The sequence below is a fragment of the Bos indicus genome, chromosome 3, assembly GCF_029378745.1.
Source record: "Bos indicus isolate NIAB-ARS_2022 breed Sahiwal x Tharparkar chromosome 3, NIAB-ARS_B.indTharparkar_mat_pri_1.0, whole genome shotgun sequence".
Classification (NCBI taxonomy): domain Eukaryota; kingdom Metazoa; phylum Chordata; class Mammalia; order Artiodactyla; family Bovidae; genus Bos; species Bos indicus.
The window spans coordinates 67,338,628-67,358,621 of record NC_091762.1 but is presented as its reverse complement, the minus strand read 5'-3'; the positions used below and the strand labels follow the sequence as shown (position 1 = coordinate 67,358,621).

Sequence of the window (19,994 nt, the reverse complement as noted above, 5' to 3'; positions counted from 1 at the left end):
GCTGGTACCAGTAATATTTTAGACTAATACTTCTGGAGGGCTTCTTAATGCAACAGTAATACTAAACTACAGTAGGCAGCTTCATAATGCAAGTACCAGGGAATAAGCATGACTCCCACTTCTGCCATACCACAGACTAATGCAAACTCAACCCCTTCCCAACAAGTTCATGGAGACCTGAAAGACTCCTTATAATCTATTTCTTCCTGATCTGCAGGAAGCTCCTCTTCGCCAATCTAACAGATTTTTATGCTTCCTCAGGTAAATATGGCATTTTCTTTAAACAGGCAAAACAATCTCTATTCTGCCTTCTGCTCAGTACTCCAATGATCAAAACAGTACATTTCTCTTAAATGGATGAACTTAAGTTACAAAGATGATTATAAAGAACTGAGTATAAAGAATAGTAAAAACTACACAAATATATAAAGTTGAAGCTGACAGATGAAACACTAACTGCTTGCTATTCTCCCAATTTATTTGTGCTCTGCCACCCAGTATCTATTTCTTTCCTTTGCTGTCTCATGACTGATCCCATGGTCACTGATTCCCACAATCCTCCTAAAAAGCACCTCCAATTCATTAATCCCATGTTCCATCAATTTCCAGTCCTGGACCAGACAACCCCTATACCTCACATTCCTCCTGCTTCTCATGTTAAATATTATTAGTACTATGTTTATATTGTATCAAGGAAAATGATGTTTACACAAAGTATAGCATTTGCCCAATTTTTCAAAATTGGCTAAGATGGTAAATTTTATGTTATGGGTATTTGCCACAATTAAAAATAAAAATTCCAAACGCTTCAGTCATTAAAAAAGAAAAATCTTGCCATCTGCAGCATGAGGGATGGACTTGGGGCAATTAAGTGAAATAAGTCACTTATTTGGAGAAAGACAAATACCATGATTTCACTCATGCAGAATACTAAAAAATAAATACATAAACAAAACCAAAAACACACTCCAGTATAGAGAACAGATTGGTGTCCCTCCCATGGAGGGAAAAAGTGGCAGGGGTGGGAAAAATGGGTAGAGGGGATCAAATGTATGGTTACAGATGGAAACTCAATTATTGGTGGTAAGCACGCTATAATATACGTTAGTTGAGTTAAAATGCTGTACACATGAAACACACAATGTTATAAACCAAACAAATATTTTTTTAAATGTTCACCCACAAACAGATTTCCTAGTTATAATCATTTTAAAGTTACTTAAAGGAGAAAAACTATGACTAATTTTAAGTGGGGCTAAAACAGGATACAGATTCTCTCTCTAGCTCTGCTTTTCTGAAAAGAGAAACTGAAATCTATAAATTTTACAGTAGAGGGTTCATAAATAAACATTTAAATAGCTATATTAAAGTAATCAGAATGGTGTGAACTGGTACTCATTTAAAAATAAACAAAATCAAACAAAACTTAAATCAAATTCAACCACCTATACTACATTTTACCAATTTTCTCAAAATGTATTTCTCTTAAACATCCTACCATCACTCCTCACCTAGCTAAATTTTATTCTTCCTTTAATGATGACCTTGATATTACTTCCTTGGGTCTTCCTCTTAAATCCTCAATCTACATCAAGTCCCTCTAAAATAATTACAATCACACCTATTTTTGAAACACTTTTGTTCATAACTATGCAAACTGACTTCTAGCAGAGCCTGTTATGTATTAAATATAAGTGAATAGTACTCAACTGAGTAATTATAATATTCACAAAATATAAAATTACACATAAATGTCATATCCTAAGACACAGCAGATACTAGCTGCTTTTCAAAAGACAATTTAAAAAGCAAAAAAATTAAGAATATAGACATTTTATGGTAGTCTGATACAAAAGTATACAGTCAATATTTGATTAATCTAGAAAAAGAACAAATGAGATTTACTTTTATCTGCTGACTTTTCATTAAAATCTCCTTATCCAGTTACCACATATAATCAAAATATAAGGAAAGATACAAAGCAATCTTTATGTCCTTTAAGTGAGGAATCAGAAGCACATTACTTACTAAGAATTTTAGTATAGTAAAGTAAAAAAATATTAACAGCAATAAAAAGGAATCTCTATGAAGGGAAAATAAAACGAAAAGAATTAACCTAAATTAGCATCCAATGGATGACAACACAAAGAGGAATTAATCCTAGAATATTTAAAAAGTGTGATTTGACGTTATTTCTATAGTAGGATATATCCTAAGGCAAAAAAAGGCCACCCAAAAAACCTGTTTTCAGTATCATATTGTTGATGGTGGTGCTGGTATTAAATTCTGTGACTACTTGTGACCAGTGTGAGACAAAGAAAGTGAGCATTATGTTGTTATCACTAACAACTGGGATTTTTAGCATGGGAGAAAAATGATACATATTAAAGATCAATATAGGTAAGTAAAATTCTCGTAAGTCCTAAGTTGAATTTTAAATAAAAATATTAATTTATTATATCTTTTCATTTGAACAAATATATAACATTTCTCAGTTCTGTCCACTGTACAGGCTTAAGTACAATGATCAATCCAAAAGCAAGTAACATCATAGATTAGGATGTGTGTGTGCTTAGTTGCTAAGTCATGTCCAATTCTTTATGACCCCGTGGACCATAGCCTGCCAGGCTCCTCTGTCCAGGGGATTTCCAGGCAAGAATCCTGAAGTGGGTTGCCATTTCCTTCTCCAGGAGATCTTCCCGACACAGGGATTGAACCTGAGTCTCCTGCATTGCAGGCAGATTCTTTACCACTGAGCCACCAAGAAAATCCATAGACTTTTATTCCATTTTATTGGGACAGAGCCTCCAAATACCATTTCTCAATAAAAGAAAACAGAACTAATTTTAGCTCTGAAGCAGGAAATATATAAGATGAGCTTTTAATTTCCTTGTTCCAGCAGATAGTAAGAAGGCTATAAAAGACAACTAGAATCCTGTCAAATGATCTCAAAATCCAACTTGAATAGGTTACAACCAACCAATGGGCCAACTTGGACACTAATAAAGACAATAATGTCAATGCAATGAATTTGTCAATGCACATAAATATAAGTCCAAAAACTCATAAGAATACAAAAATTTTAAAACCTTATGAGTCATTTTGGAGGCTACTAGAGACCAAACTCACTATTTTAAAAACAAGAAAATAAAGGGGATGATCAAGCAATTATGCTGCCTTTTTTACATGTACCTTAGGATAATCAAAGGTTTGTCTAGTCAAGGCTATGGTTTTTCCTGTGGTCATGTATGGATGTGAGAGTTGGACTGTGAAGAAGGCTGAGCGCCGAAGAATCGATGCTTTTGAACTGTGGTGTTGGAGAAGACTCTTGAGAGTCCCTTGGACTGCAAGGAGATCCAACCAGTCCATTCTGAAGGAGATCAACCCTGGGATTTCTTTGGAAGGAATGATGCTAAAGCTGAAACTCTAGTACTTTGGCCACCTCATTCGAAGAGTTGACTCACTGGAAAAGACTCTGATTCTGGGAGGGATTGGGGGCATGAGGAAAAGGGGACAACAGAGGATGAGATGGCTGGATGGCATGGACGTGAGTCTCAGTGAACTCCGGGAGTTGGTGATGGACAGGGAAGCCTGGCGTGCTGCGATTCACGGGGTCGCAAAGAGTTGGACACGACTAAGCGACTGATCTGATTTGATCTGATCTAGGATAATCAAATAGTTGATGGCAGGGTTACTTTACAGAATATTCTATCAAATACATGAAGAAAGAATTTTATTATTTTGTAACATCTAATGAGTTAACGGGTCAAAGCAGCAATCAATGGCTGCTATGTCAAAAGAAAGAGACAATCAGACTGATGAAAGTATACACGAAGTAGTCCTGCCCACCCTAACAAAAAACAAATCTGAATCTGATTAATTATCTAGATCTATCAACGTATAGGAGATTCAGAAAACAGAGGAATAGGTTACATGACACCAAGGAGATGCAAACAACAAAAGCTACACTGTGGTAAATTCTCTAAGACAAATAACCCAGGTTTTCAACAAAACAAGTATGGGGGGGCGGGAAGAGGTCTTTTGCAAATTATAATTTGGAAAATGTAAACTAACTGTGTATCTGATTATATAAAGGATTACTTTTTAATAAACATGATAATGACATTTCATAATGTCTGAAAATTGCTGCAAAATAATCCCAGAAAGAAAGTTGGGGTGGGTAGGAAGTATAGATAAAAATAAGATTGCCACAAATTGATAACCATTAAAACTGTATAATGGGTGCATGTGGGTTTATTTTTGAATTAGCTTGAAAGTTTCTTCTTAACATTTTTAAAGCCCAATGTAAAACAAGTTTAACTAGTTAATTCAAAAGAAAAGAAAGCAACATTATCTGAAGAATAGGAATAAATAGGAAATCCTGGTGCTCCCATTTTGCATTCTGATCTGTATAATATAAAGACAGATGTGGGGTCGCACAGAGTCGGACACGACTGGGGTGACTCAGCAGCAGCAGCAGGATACAGATACAGTATATATAACTTACTGATGCCTCCTCAACAGCAGTGTTCATATGGCTATGAAAACAGGATCGGTCATCATCTTCATCCATATACACTGGTGGTTCATGGGAAGTCATGAAAGTGGAAGGTTTAAAGAGATGCTTATTAAGGGGGTGTTGTCGTCTGCTTGTTGAAGACTAAGTGAGAAAACAAATTTTTAATTGGGATAGTGGACAATCATTAAAAGAATCAAAAATATAAATGCTATTTCCTGCAAGACTGTCTAATCAAAAGGGTCGCACCTCTATCCTTCAGCATACTTTTATGTGGTTGTTTTTTCTGCTACCTGGATTTTTAAAAGCACAACAAGCCTTAAATAAAAACAAACCAAACCAAACAAGCAATTAGAAATATAGGGGGAATATCCACATGGAGTATCGTGGACCACATGCTTGTATTTGTATCACCAACATTTTTCACACTCTTGGCATTCACATGCTGAACTCTTAAAGTCATCTTATAGATAATCAAGGAGGATGAAGTTAGCCAAAGCCAGATATAAAACTATCAAGTAAAATGAAAATTTCCCCAACATGATGAATGTTTGAAAATCGTATCTAATATTGATTGACTGCTTACCCTTCGTCAATGTCACTTAATCCTCAAAACATTCCTATAAAGCAGTTATTATCACCTCTAATTTAAAAGTGAAAAAACAGAGGCACAAGGAGGTGAACTTTTATGTTCAAAGTGCTGCAGCTAGATAGTAGCAGAACCAAGATTATAAACTAGGTCTATATGGAGCAATGGCCTCACTGTGAACCACTATGCAGACTTCCTGTCTTCACTAACAGCATAGCCACGAAGAATACTTAAGCTACATGGAGAACCATTGTTTCATCTCAAAATTCGAACTCTAACCACGGCTAAGAATCACCACTATGACTGGGCCAGATCTCTACAGTCAAAATGCTTATTAAATTCCCAAAGGAGGAAACACATTTAGGCTTCTTTAGTATTCTTTTTGTTAGCATCATCTCGTTTTAGTGGTGAAAACATGAGGTGTACAACACATCTAAAGGTAACCCAGAAATCAGGACAATTAGATATTAGGTTAAATGCTGGTTGTTAAAGTTCCAACATTCTGAAGTTATAGGATGAATTCTACACACCTAAGATAGACAATGCTACAGTGGGGAGAGAAAAATACAAAATATTTTTAAAATATGAGAAATTAAAACAAGCTTCCAAAGTTTGGAAAAGAATAAAAATATTAAAACATAGAGATGTATAGACAATATACTTAATGTAAAATTATATAAAATAGTCAGCTTCAATAAGGAAGGGTAACAGCATTAGACACACTCCTAGCTTCTCTTTGTATGAAAGGTGGCAGTTTTTGGGAGGGAAGGTATCAGGATGATTTACCAACAAAATGAAAGAAGGACAATTATGTGCTTTTCCCCCCTTCAATTAAAGCAAAAAACTGGCTATAATTTCATGCAGTGCTCTACAATAGCTTTTTCACTGTACAGAGAAGCAAAGAATGGTCGAAGCGGCTTAGGAGCAGAATCAGAAGATCAATGATTCCCAGACTCGCTAGCTATGTGACTAGGCAATTTACTCAGTGTACTTAGCTTTCTCATCTATAAAAAAGGTTGTAAAACAGGACCTAGCTCAGAGCATTCAACAGTAAGAATAAAAGGTAGCTGTTAATATTAACATAAGTAAAGTGAAGGTGATACTACCCACACTTTTAAGAATTGTAGTGAAGATTAAATTGGATTTATACAGCATATGTATAAAACAGAAATTGATTATATTATTAAAGAATCAAATATCCTAAAAAGTTTAACATCACAAAGGCCTTTCTGACATATATTCAATCTAATACCTTTCAAACAGTACTCATTCACATAAACTAACATACTCCTAAGAAAACACTGAAGTTCACTTATGCTCAATGTAACAAAATGTTTAGAGTGAGTTTCTTTAAAAATAAAATAATGTTGTTCTGAATAACATACATACTTTTACACAGCAACTCTGACTTTGATGATCTTAATCTGAGATCTAAAGTTTACTTTCACCAATTTTCTTTTTACCTTTTTGGAGTATATGTATAAGTTTGGTGTTCTGCCTGGGACTGGAATCCCAGCTTTAGTTAGTTTTATGAAATACTTCTGCACTCGGCTGGCAACCTAAGAAACATGACAAGCCTTTTAACATAATGAATGACAAGACATTCAGTACCAAAATAGTTTTAAAAATATACGTGTATCTTAATGAATAGTAACAACTTAATAGCTACATAAATCTAGAAATAGTTTTAAATTGCCAAAGACACTTGGACCAAAAAAATTGTTAAATTAAATCTGTTTGATTCCTAAGCTAAACACATCTTCAACTTGTGAACATTCGTGCATAAGCATAAAAACGTATCTATTAATATCAATGGGAACGTGAAGGAGAAAGCTGGCAGATATTTTTTTAGAAAGACAACCAGGGAATACTAATTAAGGCATTATCACAAATCTATTAGCATAGTCTAACCCAAAAGCACATAACTGCTGTACTCATCAAATACTAAATCACATTTTTACTTTTTAGTATTTCGTAATGATTCAAAGCAGAACTATCTTGAGTTGTTTCTAAAATCAATAAACAATGTTATTTTTTAAAACTCCACATACTATAGTATTGTGTAGCTAAAAATGAAGGAGCAGATCTGCTGATTTTAGCTGCATTATCCTTCACTTTAAAAAAAAAAAAACAAAAAAACACATCAGGGACTTCCCTGGTGGTCCAGTAGTGAAGAATCCACCTGGCAATATAGGGACCATCAGTTCGATCCTTGGTCCAGGAAGATTCCACATGCTGCAGGGGAACTAGCCTGTGGACCACAACTACTGAGCCTGTATGCTACAGCTTGTGTTTCACAACAAGAAAGCCACTACAATGAGAAGCTCACGCACTGCAGCTAGAATAACCCCCACTTGCTGCAACTAGAGAAAGCCTGCAGGCAGCTGCAAAGACCCAGCACAGTCTTTTAAATAACTTAAAATATAAAAAACATGCCAACAATATGGAGCCATCTCCTCAGTTACCTGTTTTGCTGTCCTGTTGCCCAGTTCATCTGCTATCTTCTGCCAGCGTCGAGATTCTACTTCTTCAGGAGGGTATTTCAGGAGTAGCTGTTCAAGCTTTTTCTAAGCCAAACCAAAGACCAAATTTAAGAAAAGTTTAATACTGAGTTTCTAAATAAATACATTCACCTTTCATCTTAAAAACTACAATACTCCCTCCCCAACATTAGGGGTTAGGTTAACTAGAAATCTTCATGGTAGGAAAAGTTTCTAGTAGGAATTTAAAACTTCACAAGGAAAATAAGAATCAAGACTAAACTGATGAAAGACCTTATAAAGATTTTTCTATTCACCTCAGTAAAAAGAAAGCACTCCTCAAAAAGGAAATATATTACACATTTTAGTGATTTCCACTGACCACATTTTCTTGCTAGACTATGTTTAAGCGACTATGGATCTGACAAAACTATATAAAAATTCATTTGTATTCTGACAGAATACTAAAAGAGATCTTTTCCTCCTTTGTGTGATCCTCTATTTAAATATTTAACTTTAATATTCTGACTTATCTTCAAAATTCTCCAGTAGTCCTAAGGATGCAGAATATTCTGGATGTTGAAATAAAAGGAATGTTATCACCCAGCTATCTCAGTGCGCAGGATGAGCTTTTAGGCACCATTGATTGGTATTATCTCTGCAGGGCTGAAAGACCAATAAACTGCCTTGGAGACTGGAGTGTGTGCTATGAATAATCTTCTTATCCTATCTTAGTATGGGCTTGGCTAAAGGAGTATTTTAACAGGTGGGCTTCCCTGGTAGCTCAGATGGTAAAGAATCTGTCTGCATTGTAAGAGACCAGGATTCGATTCCTGAGTTGGAAAGATCCCCTGGAGAAGGAAATGGCAACCCGCTCCAGTACTCTCAACTGGAGAATCCCAAGGACAGAGGAACCTGGCAGGCAACAGTGCGTTGTGCTGCAAAGAGCCAGACACGACTGACTAAGCACACACGAACAGGCTTCCCAGGTGGCACTAGTGATAAAGAACCTGCCTGCCAGTGCAGGAGACAAAAGAGATACGGGTTTGATCCTCGGGTTGGGAAGATCCCCTAGAGAAGGAAATCCCCCAGTGGGCTATGCATGGAGCTGCAAAGAGTCAGACATGATTGAGCATGCATGCACTTGGGCAAAGAATCTGCCTGCAATGTGGGAGACCCAGGATCGATCCCTGGGCTGAGATGATTCCCTGGACATGGAAATGGCAACCAACTCCAGTATTCTTGCCTGAAGAATCCCACAGACAGAGGAACCCAGTGGGCTACAGTCTGTAGGGCTGCACTGAGTCAAACACGACTGAAGTGACTTAGCACAAAGTTTTTTATAAACGGATCAACTCATTATAACTGTGGGGCTAATCCTTATATGAGATAGAATATATCTCAAACATTACCCACAAACAATCCTAGCTATATGCCCAAATGTAACAGAATACTATGACCTTGCTTTTTCAGCTCGTCTCCAAACAAAAGTAAGAATTCACTTTCAAGCATAGCTTTACTTGGCTCCAGGTTTTTCTGTCTCACAAAGCTGTATTACAAAAACTTTATTCCATCTGTTTCAGTATCTTTTTCAGGCCCCCTCCCAAAACCCAGGTTCCTTCTTTAGAAACCATCTCCTAAATGGAATTCATATATTCTCAGAATGAAAAATTCTTTACATCTGCAAAAAGGTATATAGAAATAAGTTTAAACATTTTAAATTCATGATTAAGAGGGATTGCATACAACAGTATACACTTCCCAGGTGGTGCTAGTGGCAAAGAATCCACCTGCCAATGCAGGAGACATAAGAGACAGATGTTCAAACTCTGGATTGGGAAGATCCCCTGGAGAAGGGCATGGCAACCTACTCTAGTATTCTTGCCTTGAGAATCCCATGGACAGATGAGTCTGGCAGACTATAGTCCATGTGGTTGCGAAGAGTCAGACACAACTGAAGTGACTCAGCACGCATACACACACACACACACACACACACACACACAATATACACTTTATTCACAATACTTACTCAAATTTTAACTGCATATTTTTTAACCTACACGATTGAGAAATATCTATTACCTGTTCTTCAACAGTCCACAATTGGTTAAATGTTTCAGGTTTGGTATCATCACACAGGCGTCCTCTTATCATCTGCATATAAAATAAAGCTTTGTCAGAGACAACGTAACAGACTACTCTTTGATATAGCCAAATAACAAATGAATGATGACAACAACTTCATTTTAAAGAAAAAGAAATACTACTTTTTCATTCTGAACCCACATTTATCAAAGTTCATCTAATTAACAGCAGCAAGGCCAGGTTACAACCAGCAAATCCTGGTTACATTCCACTATGCACAAAGAGCTCTTATTTTTAGAATAAATACTGTACTATATGTCAGGCACTGAACTCATCATGTTACATGTACTACTCATTATAATCCTCACAACTCTACAACATAGGGTGATATTAATCACATTTTATATAAGAGGAAACTGTAGCTTGGGGACTTTAATAGAAATGACCATCTGCAGTTCCACTGTTAATAAGTAGTGGAGTTGTGATTTCAACCCAGCTTTTTCTTAACTTCAAAGTTCATGTCCGTATTATATCTTCAAGTGAAGACTGCTTGAAATTTAAGAATACAAGTCAGCAAATGTTAAAATCTTTTGTCTACAATTCAAATTTTCCTACTCCAACACTTTATACTGCCTACCTGAGGACGACTGTTTGAGCCTTCTGGACCATCACTCAAAGGCAACATAGAGTAGGAAAGGGACTCTCCATCCTTCCTAGGATCTAAAGGACTTTTTGGTCTAGCAGGTAAACCTACTAAAAAGAAAACCATGTATAGGATTATTAAAGCAAGACTTTGCCAGGTATTTCTCTACTTAAAATATCATGTAATTTATTACCTTTATCAAAAACTAGCTTAACTCTCCTAGTATGCCTTTTACGGTTTTTAAATTCTCTTTCAAAGTTTCCAAGGCTATTGGTATATTGGTCCCATACAATCTCAGGCAACTGAACAACTCTCTGCGGATATGGAAGCCCTATATCAGCCTGGTGGGAGGAAAAAAAAAGTGACATATAAGGTTAATTCAAGAAATTATAAACAATAGCCAAATTTTCAGATGATTCCAAATCTAAATAATCATCAACTGGCATTTCTATTCACTCTGAATCCAACAGTCAATAAAAATACAGTCAAAGCATTAAATGGTATAATGATAGCCACATAAAGAAAAATGAACTTAACAAAACATAAGCACTATTTTTTGATAGAGGTCTACAGCTGACCTATACAGACATAATGTTCTTTAACACACTTAGAAATAGCAAAGAATGCTTTTTATCTCTAAGAACAGCATATGAAATGTGTTTGACTGAAATAGATATGACCTGACACACAGAATTCATTTTAAATGGACCCCTGTGGTCCTAACTTATTCACAAAACAATGAATTATTTTCATACTATATAACTCTTAAGACATGTACAAAAAAACCTACCACATTTTGAGAATCAAAACTATATCCTTACTTTACTTTGAATTCAGTTACTTTATCAACCACCTTCAGAAGTTATTAGTTGTCATTACTAAAACCAGGTTATTATGTGATCAGTCTTTTGATAGGAATTTGGGTTACATAAGTGGGGGTATTGGTCAGAACTCATATAATGATAAAACTGGGATTTCTGAATTTCACTGTATATAAATTTCACCTTAAAAGCTTTAAAAAAAATTTAGTTAATAATATGCACTCTGAAGTATTTTGGTGTTAAGTATGTGTGTCTGCAACTCTGGAATGCATGAAATGGATTCCATCTTGAAATGAGATAGAATGGCAGATGGAAGGATTGAAAAAACACACAATAAAGCAAATACAGTAAAATGTTTATTGTAGAATCTAGAAGGTGGATGGATGTGTGTATTAAAACTATATAATACTTTCCACTTTTTTGTCTACTTAACACTTTTCATAATAAAATGTTCATTAAAAAATTAGGTCATAAATTATGAAACTGGCAAGCAAAGTCCATACTGTGATACAGAATTCTTAATTTTTATTTTGCTTGTGATACAGTATACTACAGCCCTCATTATAATAACGTATATCAGTCTAAGACTCAACTTTTTGAAAAGTTAGAATAGAGTGTCTTTTAAAACAATGATGATAAAACATCAAAGAAAGCTAACAAGCCATAAAGGTTCCCTGCATTCTATGTACCAATATATAAACCAAGTTTCCTTAATTTCAATTAGGAGTTTTCAGACGTTCACTAAAACAACGGGATCATATGTCAACAACGTAACTACTATGGTAAACTTAAAGAAAGTTGGCAAATTAAACATATATGAGTTAACACAGAAAAACTAAAGAATCAAACTTCGCAGAAAATTTTCTTTCCAAGGAACACAAGTCTTTCATGATTACCAATGTATCTGGGATTTAATACACATTTGAACATTTTTGCAAAAAAATCTTAAGAGGGTCAATGTCACACCCTTGTTTCTGAAATAAAGTGAAAAGAAATCTAGTTCTAAATTAAACATGGACATGGAAAATCTGCAGATAACCAACCACGGACGTATATAGTAGATGTGTGTAACTGCAACTTTTTTGCCCACCCAACAACTGAAAAAAATGAGTTTAAGATTAAAGTACAATCTATTTTAGTTGAAACCATGATAAGTAAACACTGAAAGCGTTCATAAAATGAAGTCCCCAAGACTGCTGCCTCAACACCTGGTAGACCACTTTTGTGACTCATTAATAACTAGTAACTAAACTTGTCATTGGAGAAGGCAATGGCACCCCACTCCAGTACTCTTGCCTGGAAAATCCCATGGACGGAGGAGCCTGGTGGGCTGCAGTCCATGGGGTCGCTAAGAGTCGGAAACGACTGAGGGACTTCACTTTCACTTTCATGCACTGGAGAGGAAATGGCAACCCACTCCAGTGTTCTTGCCTGGAGAATCCCAGGGACGGGGGAGCCTGGTGGGCTGCCGTCTATGGGGTCGCACAGAGTTGGACACAAATGAAGCGACTTAACAGCAGCAAACTTGTCATACACAACTAAATTTGTGTGTTAAGGTGAAAAAGAGGGTTCTTTTTCATAGTTTTTCAGTTTTAACTTTTCAGACAATGCTTTTGTCTAATATTTACCTCTCAAATTTATTGAATAATTTGTGGGTCCCTAATTCAAGACAAATACTACGGCATAAACGCACATCTTGCACCTCATTCTCATGACCTTGGCAACCACATCCTTAAAGACATTTAAAATAGAATTTTTGTTTGTATCACCATTGTTTTCTACTGCTTTTAGAGTAAATAAAGCAGTAAATAAACACTAAAAATACTAAAGTATTTTTTCTTTTAGTTTCAATAAACTTAAAAGTCCTAAAAGCAAAAAAGGGAAAATATTTTTAAGATGGGGAAGGAAAAAAGTAACAGAAAAAGACTAAACATGGCTAGAAACAGGACATCAAGTTTCTATACAAGCATCCAATTAAAGCTCCTAGCCATCTTCACTGGGGGTATACTTATTGTGCATTTGGTGGGGGTGAAGGAAGGCAATATCCCACCTTCAGTAACATGGTTAAACATTTTAAAAAGTATTCATATAAAAGAATAAATAAGGTTATTACCAAATACATCTCAATAAATTTAAAAAGTGGTCAAAATATACCTTCTTCTGGAGTTTTTCCACAAATCCAATGGGATTTTTTAGTGCTTCTCTCTGATGTCTGCCTAAACTTTCAAGGTCCTGGACTGCTTGAGAACGCTGAGCTTCGAGTACAGCAATTGTCTGTAACAGTCTCTGATAACTACAGAGACAAAAAGAAAATAAAAAAAAACTCACTAAAATTTTTTAGTAACAACAATAAATAAAAAACTGAGTTCAATCCATGATCTACTATTAAGTCACACGTCTTTGTAAAGTTACCTGAAAGAGTTTTAGTAAAACATATTACTGGGAATAAATGAGGTCTTCCTGAGTTACGAAGTACCTAGTTAGAAAATATCAGTTAGAGAAAGCAAAGCCTTATTCCCCCATCTTAAATTCTTAATTCTCAAACCTGAATAAGTACAGAAAATAAGAAAACGAGCATCTTGACTTTCGAGCAATCAGTCATTAAGAAACAGCTAAATTAGAAAATAATTTAGCATCAGGAGGGATCATCACTTTCAGTCCCTCTGCTGTACCCTGTTAGAATAAGATATCTGTGACAAATTTTCTTGACTAGGGTTACAAGAAACTTTCACATAATTCAGACATGATCTTGGTTGTCATGATTCTCATTTGTTCTTTCTGTTCATGTTTAGTCGCTAAATCGCGTCCAACTCATCTGCAACCCCATGGACTGTAGCCACCGGCTCCTCTGTCCATGGGATTTCCCAGGCAAGAATACTGGAGTAGGTTGCCAATTTCTTCTCCAGGGACTCTTCCCGACCCAGGGGTCAAATCTTGTGTATTCTGCTTGGCAGGCGGATTTTTTTACCACTGAACCACCTGGGAAGCCCATTCTTTCTGTTATATCTCCATTCTAAAGGAATTTAACTTGTTATTTCTTACATATTAAACATTTTTACAGAAAAAAAGACTTACGCAATATTAAATTACTTAGTATTTCTTAAGTAAAAAGAAATATTTTTTACTTCCCTGCCTATAAATAGGCTAATATGAATTTTACCCACATAAACCTACTACCTGTTCATATTCTCCCCAACTCTCCCTCTGGTTCACATTGTCCTGGCTCTCTGAGAAATGTCTGATTTCACATATGGATCACATATGGAAACATGTTAGCCCAAAAACCTTGAATGCTCAAATGTATTTTGCAAAAAGAACAAAGAACAAACTGCTGCAAATTTACTTCAAAATAAGTTACTAGGTCTTTAAAATATTAGTGAAGCACCACTGTTCTTTATAACTTTGAATAAATTTCATTCTATTTCCCAATAGACTGTAAACTCCATGACAGCAACATATCTGAAAAGTTCACTGTTTCATTTATCCAGTTTGCAGCACACTTCCCAGCACACACATGTTCAGTAAACATTTTTTGAATGAACAAATGGATAGATGTTCTGTGCAATCAAAAGTATACTGAAACTTTAAAGTTCATAAGTCAGCAAACAAGCAGAAATTTCAAAGGTAAAGCAATGCAGTTTTGATGTCCACAACCATGGCATGACTGCAATATAACAGTATCTATCAAAATAATTTTTCAGCCCCTACCTAAAATATATTCTTATCCTTAAGTGCTCTGTTAACTAATCCCTAATGAAATGTTTAATAATTAATATTAAAAGTGCTAACACTGAAAAGTAAGACTTTTCTCAAGATAGAGCTACTTCATTCAAACGTTAGAACTGAATCAGAAAGCAATGGCTACATTAAAAGTTACTCCTGGGGTAAGTTACAGAGGTTAAGTCTAAACTCATTTTCACTCTGCCTTCATTTGCTTTGAGGTATATGGAGTGTACAAACCTCGACTGTGCTGGTATTTTCTACCAGGCAGGCTCAATCTTAGGGTGACTGTAGTGAGTTGAGTACTAGACCTAACCTCTCTATAATACTCTTAACTATCCTACTTCACCCTCAGAACGTCTATCCCACTTAGCTGAATAACCAAAGATTTATCATGCAGGATACACTTCTCTATCATCAATAAAAATGATTGAGTCTATTAAACTTGCAGCAAACTACTGCACGCAAGTAACAATTAATGAGGCACAAATAAGAAGAGACTTATGAGAAAAAACAAGAAGCTTGAAAAAAGTGCTATAGCAGTTACTGCAACTGAGAAGAAAGGTCTCTCTTTCAAGTTAATAACTTCTGACAATCTTTACTGTATATAAATTATTCCACAATGATTCTGACTTAAAAAAAAATAATTCCAACAGAGATGACAAAGAAAGTGTAACTCTTCACCCCCTATTTTGTTTCTCTTTAATCAAAATAAAATGATTATCAAATTGAAAGGCCTAGTCCATACACTGGTAAAGATGTACAAGTCCAAAATAAGTTAAAAGATTGTAAGAAAATACTGAATTTAATTCTTCAGCCCAGCTAATTTGAATAATTTCCTAGAATATTCAGAGATTTTCCCAATAAGATTACCACATATATACCTAAGCAGAAATGAAAGGGATAAAAAACGTGCACCTATGTCTTTACCTACGGCTGATTCATGCTGATGTATGGCAGAAACCAACACAACATTGTAAAGCAATTATCCTTCAATTAAAAATAAAAAAATAAAAACAGAAAAAAAAAAAAAAACTTGCATGGGACTTTCCTATTAGTCCAGTGGTTAAGAAGGCACCTTGCAATGCAGGTGACACGGCTTCAATCCCTGGTCAGGGAACTAAGATCCTACATACCCTGGAACAACTAAGCCCTCACATCATAACTAGATAATCTGTGTGATACAGCTAAAGATCTGACACATTCAAATAAATAAGTGTATTTTTAAAATCTGAAGAATAAAAATAAATTTCTTTGGGACTTCCCTGGTGGTCCAGTGGTTAAGACTCCAGGCTTCCATTGAACAGGGTGCAGGCTTACTCCCTGGAACTAAGATCACATGTGATGCAAGGTACAACCAAAAAATATATAAATAATAAATATTAAAATAAACTTCTTCAGTCTGAAAAGGCTATATGTTACAATTCCAATAATATTAAATTCTGTTAAAGATAAAACTAAAGAGATTAGTAGTTCCCAGAAGTTCAGAGAAAGGAAGAGGGTTGAGTAAATGACATACAGGGAATTTTTAATACCAGTAAAATTATTCTACATGGTACTATATATAATGTTGGATCCATGACATGGATCTGCCAAAAGCATAAAACTTAAAAAGCATAAAGAATGAACTTTAATGTGTGCAAATTTTTAAAAAATCATTTAGTAGATTAGGGAACCCTAGGAAGGAACGTATTCTCTGACACAAGGATCTAAGTATATTATACATATATAAAACTACCTCTCTGAAGGCGGTAGAAGGAAAAGATCCTGACCGAGGTAACTCTGGAAATGAGTAGCATCTCAAAGACTAAAGGTAAAAGGAACTGATCATAAGCAATATATTCTGCTTTACATAGCTATTTCCAAGTAGCTAAGAATGAACAATTCTAATTCTGTGTACATATATAATGGAATAAACAAATGAGTGGAGGATGACCAGGGTTTGCTATTGCTAGAGTGGAAATTTACAGATAAACAAGGGGAGAAGCTAGAAGAATCCATGTGGTAATATAATTAATTAGGGATGGAGTCAAAGTATAAACTCATATTTAGCTTTATATATATGTAATAGTTACATATAGAAGTATTTATAGATAGGTGTGTGTATATATATATATTGGAGAAGGCAATGGCACCCCACTCCAGTACTCTTGCCTGGAAAATCCCATGGACGGAGGAGCCTGGTAGGCTACAGTCCATGGGGTCGCTGGGAGTCGGACACGACTGAGCGACTTCACTCTCACTTTTCATTTTCATGCATTGGAGAAGGAAATGGCAACCCACTCCAGTGTTCTTGCCTGGAGAATCCCAGGGACAGGGGAGCCTGGTGGTCTGCCATCCATGGGGTCACACAGAGTCGGACACGACTGAAGCGACTTAGCAGCAGGAGTAGCAATATATACATACACACACACACACACACACACACACACACACACACAGAGATAGATTACCAAATACACATGTATTTTCCTGCTCTGCCAGCTCAGACAGATAAATAAAATAATCAACTGCATCCAGCAGTGAGCATACAGAACTCAAAAACTGACTTCTAATACTGCCTTCTGCAATAAAGGGAAATAGGGTTCCTTTGCAAAGAAGGCTGATTCTAGCACTGGGACACGAAATACACAAGATGAATCTGGAGTATTTTGAAGTGGCAAAAAAGCTATATAACAAAAGTACACCACCTTAGTGGGACCCAGGAGACAACAGAAAGGTTCCCTATGGCCAAAGCTGAAACAATTTGAACAATAAAACAGTGCTACTAAATTACACCTCAAAGTAGGAAAATAAGTATTTATGAGTCTCTACTTATCCCTGGTGGCTCAGACAGTAAAGTGTCTGCCTACAATTCGGGAAACCCAGGTTCAGTCCCTGGGTCGGGAAGATCCCCTGGAGAAGGAAATGGCAAGCCACTCCAGTATTCTTGCCTGGAAAATCCCATGGACTGAGGAGCCTAGTAGGCTACAGTCAGTCTATGGAGTTGCAAAGAGTCAGACATGACTGACCGACTTCACTTTCACTTTTCACTTACACAAATAAATGACTAAAGGAAAAATGAGGGAGAGTGAGATGGAGGAAGCGTGGGGGGGATGGTGGGGAGAAAGAAAAAAAGGGAGGAACAAAAAAATCTCCCATGTAGAAGATTTCCAAATAATCTGTGGAGACACTCTGCTCTCAAGGAGAGAGACCCATAACTCCCTACTCCTTAAGTGTGGGCTGTACATAGTGATTTCTTTCCAAAGAAAAGAGTATGGAAGACAGAGAGTAACCTCACAGTGGAGAAACCTGACAAACTATACCTCAGCTAGGTGATCCAGGTCAACAACTGCAATCAATCATCTTAACAGCATATCCCTTGGGAAAAGCTAAAATTGTCATTATATGCAGATGACATGATACTACATATAGAAAACCCTAAAGACTCTACACAAAAACTACTAGAACTGATAAATGAATTCAACAAATTAGCACGATACAAGACTAACATACAGAAACTGGTTGCATTTCTTTACATTAGCAATGAAACATCAGAAAGGGAATGTAAACAAACAATCCCTTTTAAAATCACATCAAAAATAAAATAATTAGGAATAAACCTGACCAAGGAGGTGAAAGACTTAAATTCTGAGAAGTTTTAAACATTAATAAACATCATAAACGTTAATAAAGAAAACGGAAGATGATTCAAAGAAATGAAAAGATCCCATGCTCTTGGATTGGAAGAATTAACATTGTTAAAATGGTCATACTACCCAAAGCAATCTACAGATTTAATGTGATCCCTATCAAACTACCAGTGATATTTTTTACAGGCCTAGAACAAATAATCCTAAAATTTCTATGGGACCAGAAAAGACCCAAAGCAACCCTAAGGAAAAAGAACAAAGCAGGGAGCATAACCCTCCCAGACTTCAGACAATACTAACTACAAAGCAAAGTAGTCAAAACAATGTGGTATCGGCATAAAAACAGAAATACGGATCAATGGAACAGAATAGAATCCAGAAATAAACCCATACATCTACAGTCAATTAATCTTTGACAAAGGAGGCAACAGTATACAATAGAGAAAATCCTTTTAGCAAGTGATGTCAGGAAAGCTGAACAGCTGCAGGTAAATCAATGAAGTTAGAACACCATACAAAAAATAAACTCAGAATGGATTAAAGACTTTGGCTTAAAGACTTAAATATAAGACATAACACCATAAAACTCCTAGAAGAGAACATATGTAAAACATTCTCTGGGATAAATCTTACCAATGTTTCCTCAGGTCAGTCTCCCAAGACAACAGAAATAGAAACAAAAATAAACAAATAAGACCTAGTCAACTTACAAGTTTTTGTACAGCCAAGGAAACCATAAACAAAACAAAAGGACAATGGGAGAAAATATTTGCAGATGAAAGAAATGGCAAGGGCTTAACTTCAAAGAATATACAAATTGCTCACAAAACTCAATGACAAAAAACAACCAACCCAATCAAAAATTAGCAAAAAAGACCCAAATATTAATAGAAGACATACAGATAGCCATTAGACACATGAAAAGGTACTCAACATTGCAAATTATTAAAAAATACAAATCAAAACTACAATAAGGTACCACCTCACACCTGTCAAAATGGCCATCATTAAACAAGTCTACAGATAACAAATGCTGAAAGGGTGTTGAGAAAAGGGAATCCTCCTATACCACTGGTGGGAACCGAAACTGGTGCAGCCTCTACGGAAAATAGTATGGAAGGTCCTCAAAAAACTAGAGAGTTGCCATATGATCCTACAATCCCATTCCTGGGCAAATATCCAGAGAAAAACATGGTTTGAAAGGATAAATGCACCCCAATATAAACTGCAGTGATGTTCACAATAGTCAAGACGTGGAAACAAACTAAATGTCCACAGACAGATAAATGGATAAAGAAGATGTAATACATATATACAGTGGAATACTGTTTGATCATAAAAAAAGAATAAAATGATGCCATTTTCAGCGACAGACCTAGAGCTTATCATACTAAGTGAATTAAGTCAGAAAGAGAAAGATAAATACTATACAACATCACTTACATGGAAATCTAAAATATGACACAAATAAACCTATCTATAAAACAGAAACAGACATACAAAAC

At 35.7% G+C, this 19,994-nt stretch overlaps 1 protein-coding gene across 5 annotated transcripts in view; it reads right to left on the bottom strand.

The window, feature by feature from the left end:
* Window positions 1-19,994, bottom strand: part of ZZZ3 (zinc finger ZZ-type containing 3) — a 123,827-nt gene that overhangs the window by 9,372 nt on the left and 94,461 nt on the right. For 4 of the 5 annotated variants that reach the window (XM_070786290.1, XM_070786288.1, XM_070786291.1 and 1 more), the window contains 7 exons: window positions 13,292-13,430; window positions 10,510-10,657; window positions 10,311-10,426; window positions 9,671-9,742; window positions 7,571-7,672; window positions 6,569-6,664; window positions 4,508-4,660 (listed from right to left, as the gene is read on the bottom strand). In XM_070786290.1, coding sequence (XP_070642391.1) covers window positions 4,508-4,660; window positions 6,569-6,664; window positions 7,571-7,672; window positions 9,671-9,742; window positions 10,311-10,426; window positions 10,510-10,657; window positions 13,292-13,430 — 826 coding nt within the window. The remainder of the gene's footprint in view (window positions 1-4,507; window positions 4,661-6,568; window positions 6,665-7,570; window positions 7,673-9,670; window positions 9,743-10,310; window positions 10,427-10,509; window positions 10,658-13,291; window positions 13,431-19,994) is intronic. The other variant, XM_070786292.1, reaches the window with a different exon arrangement.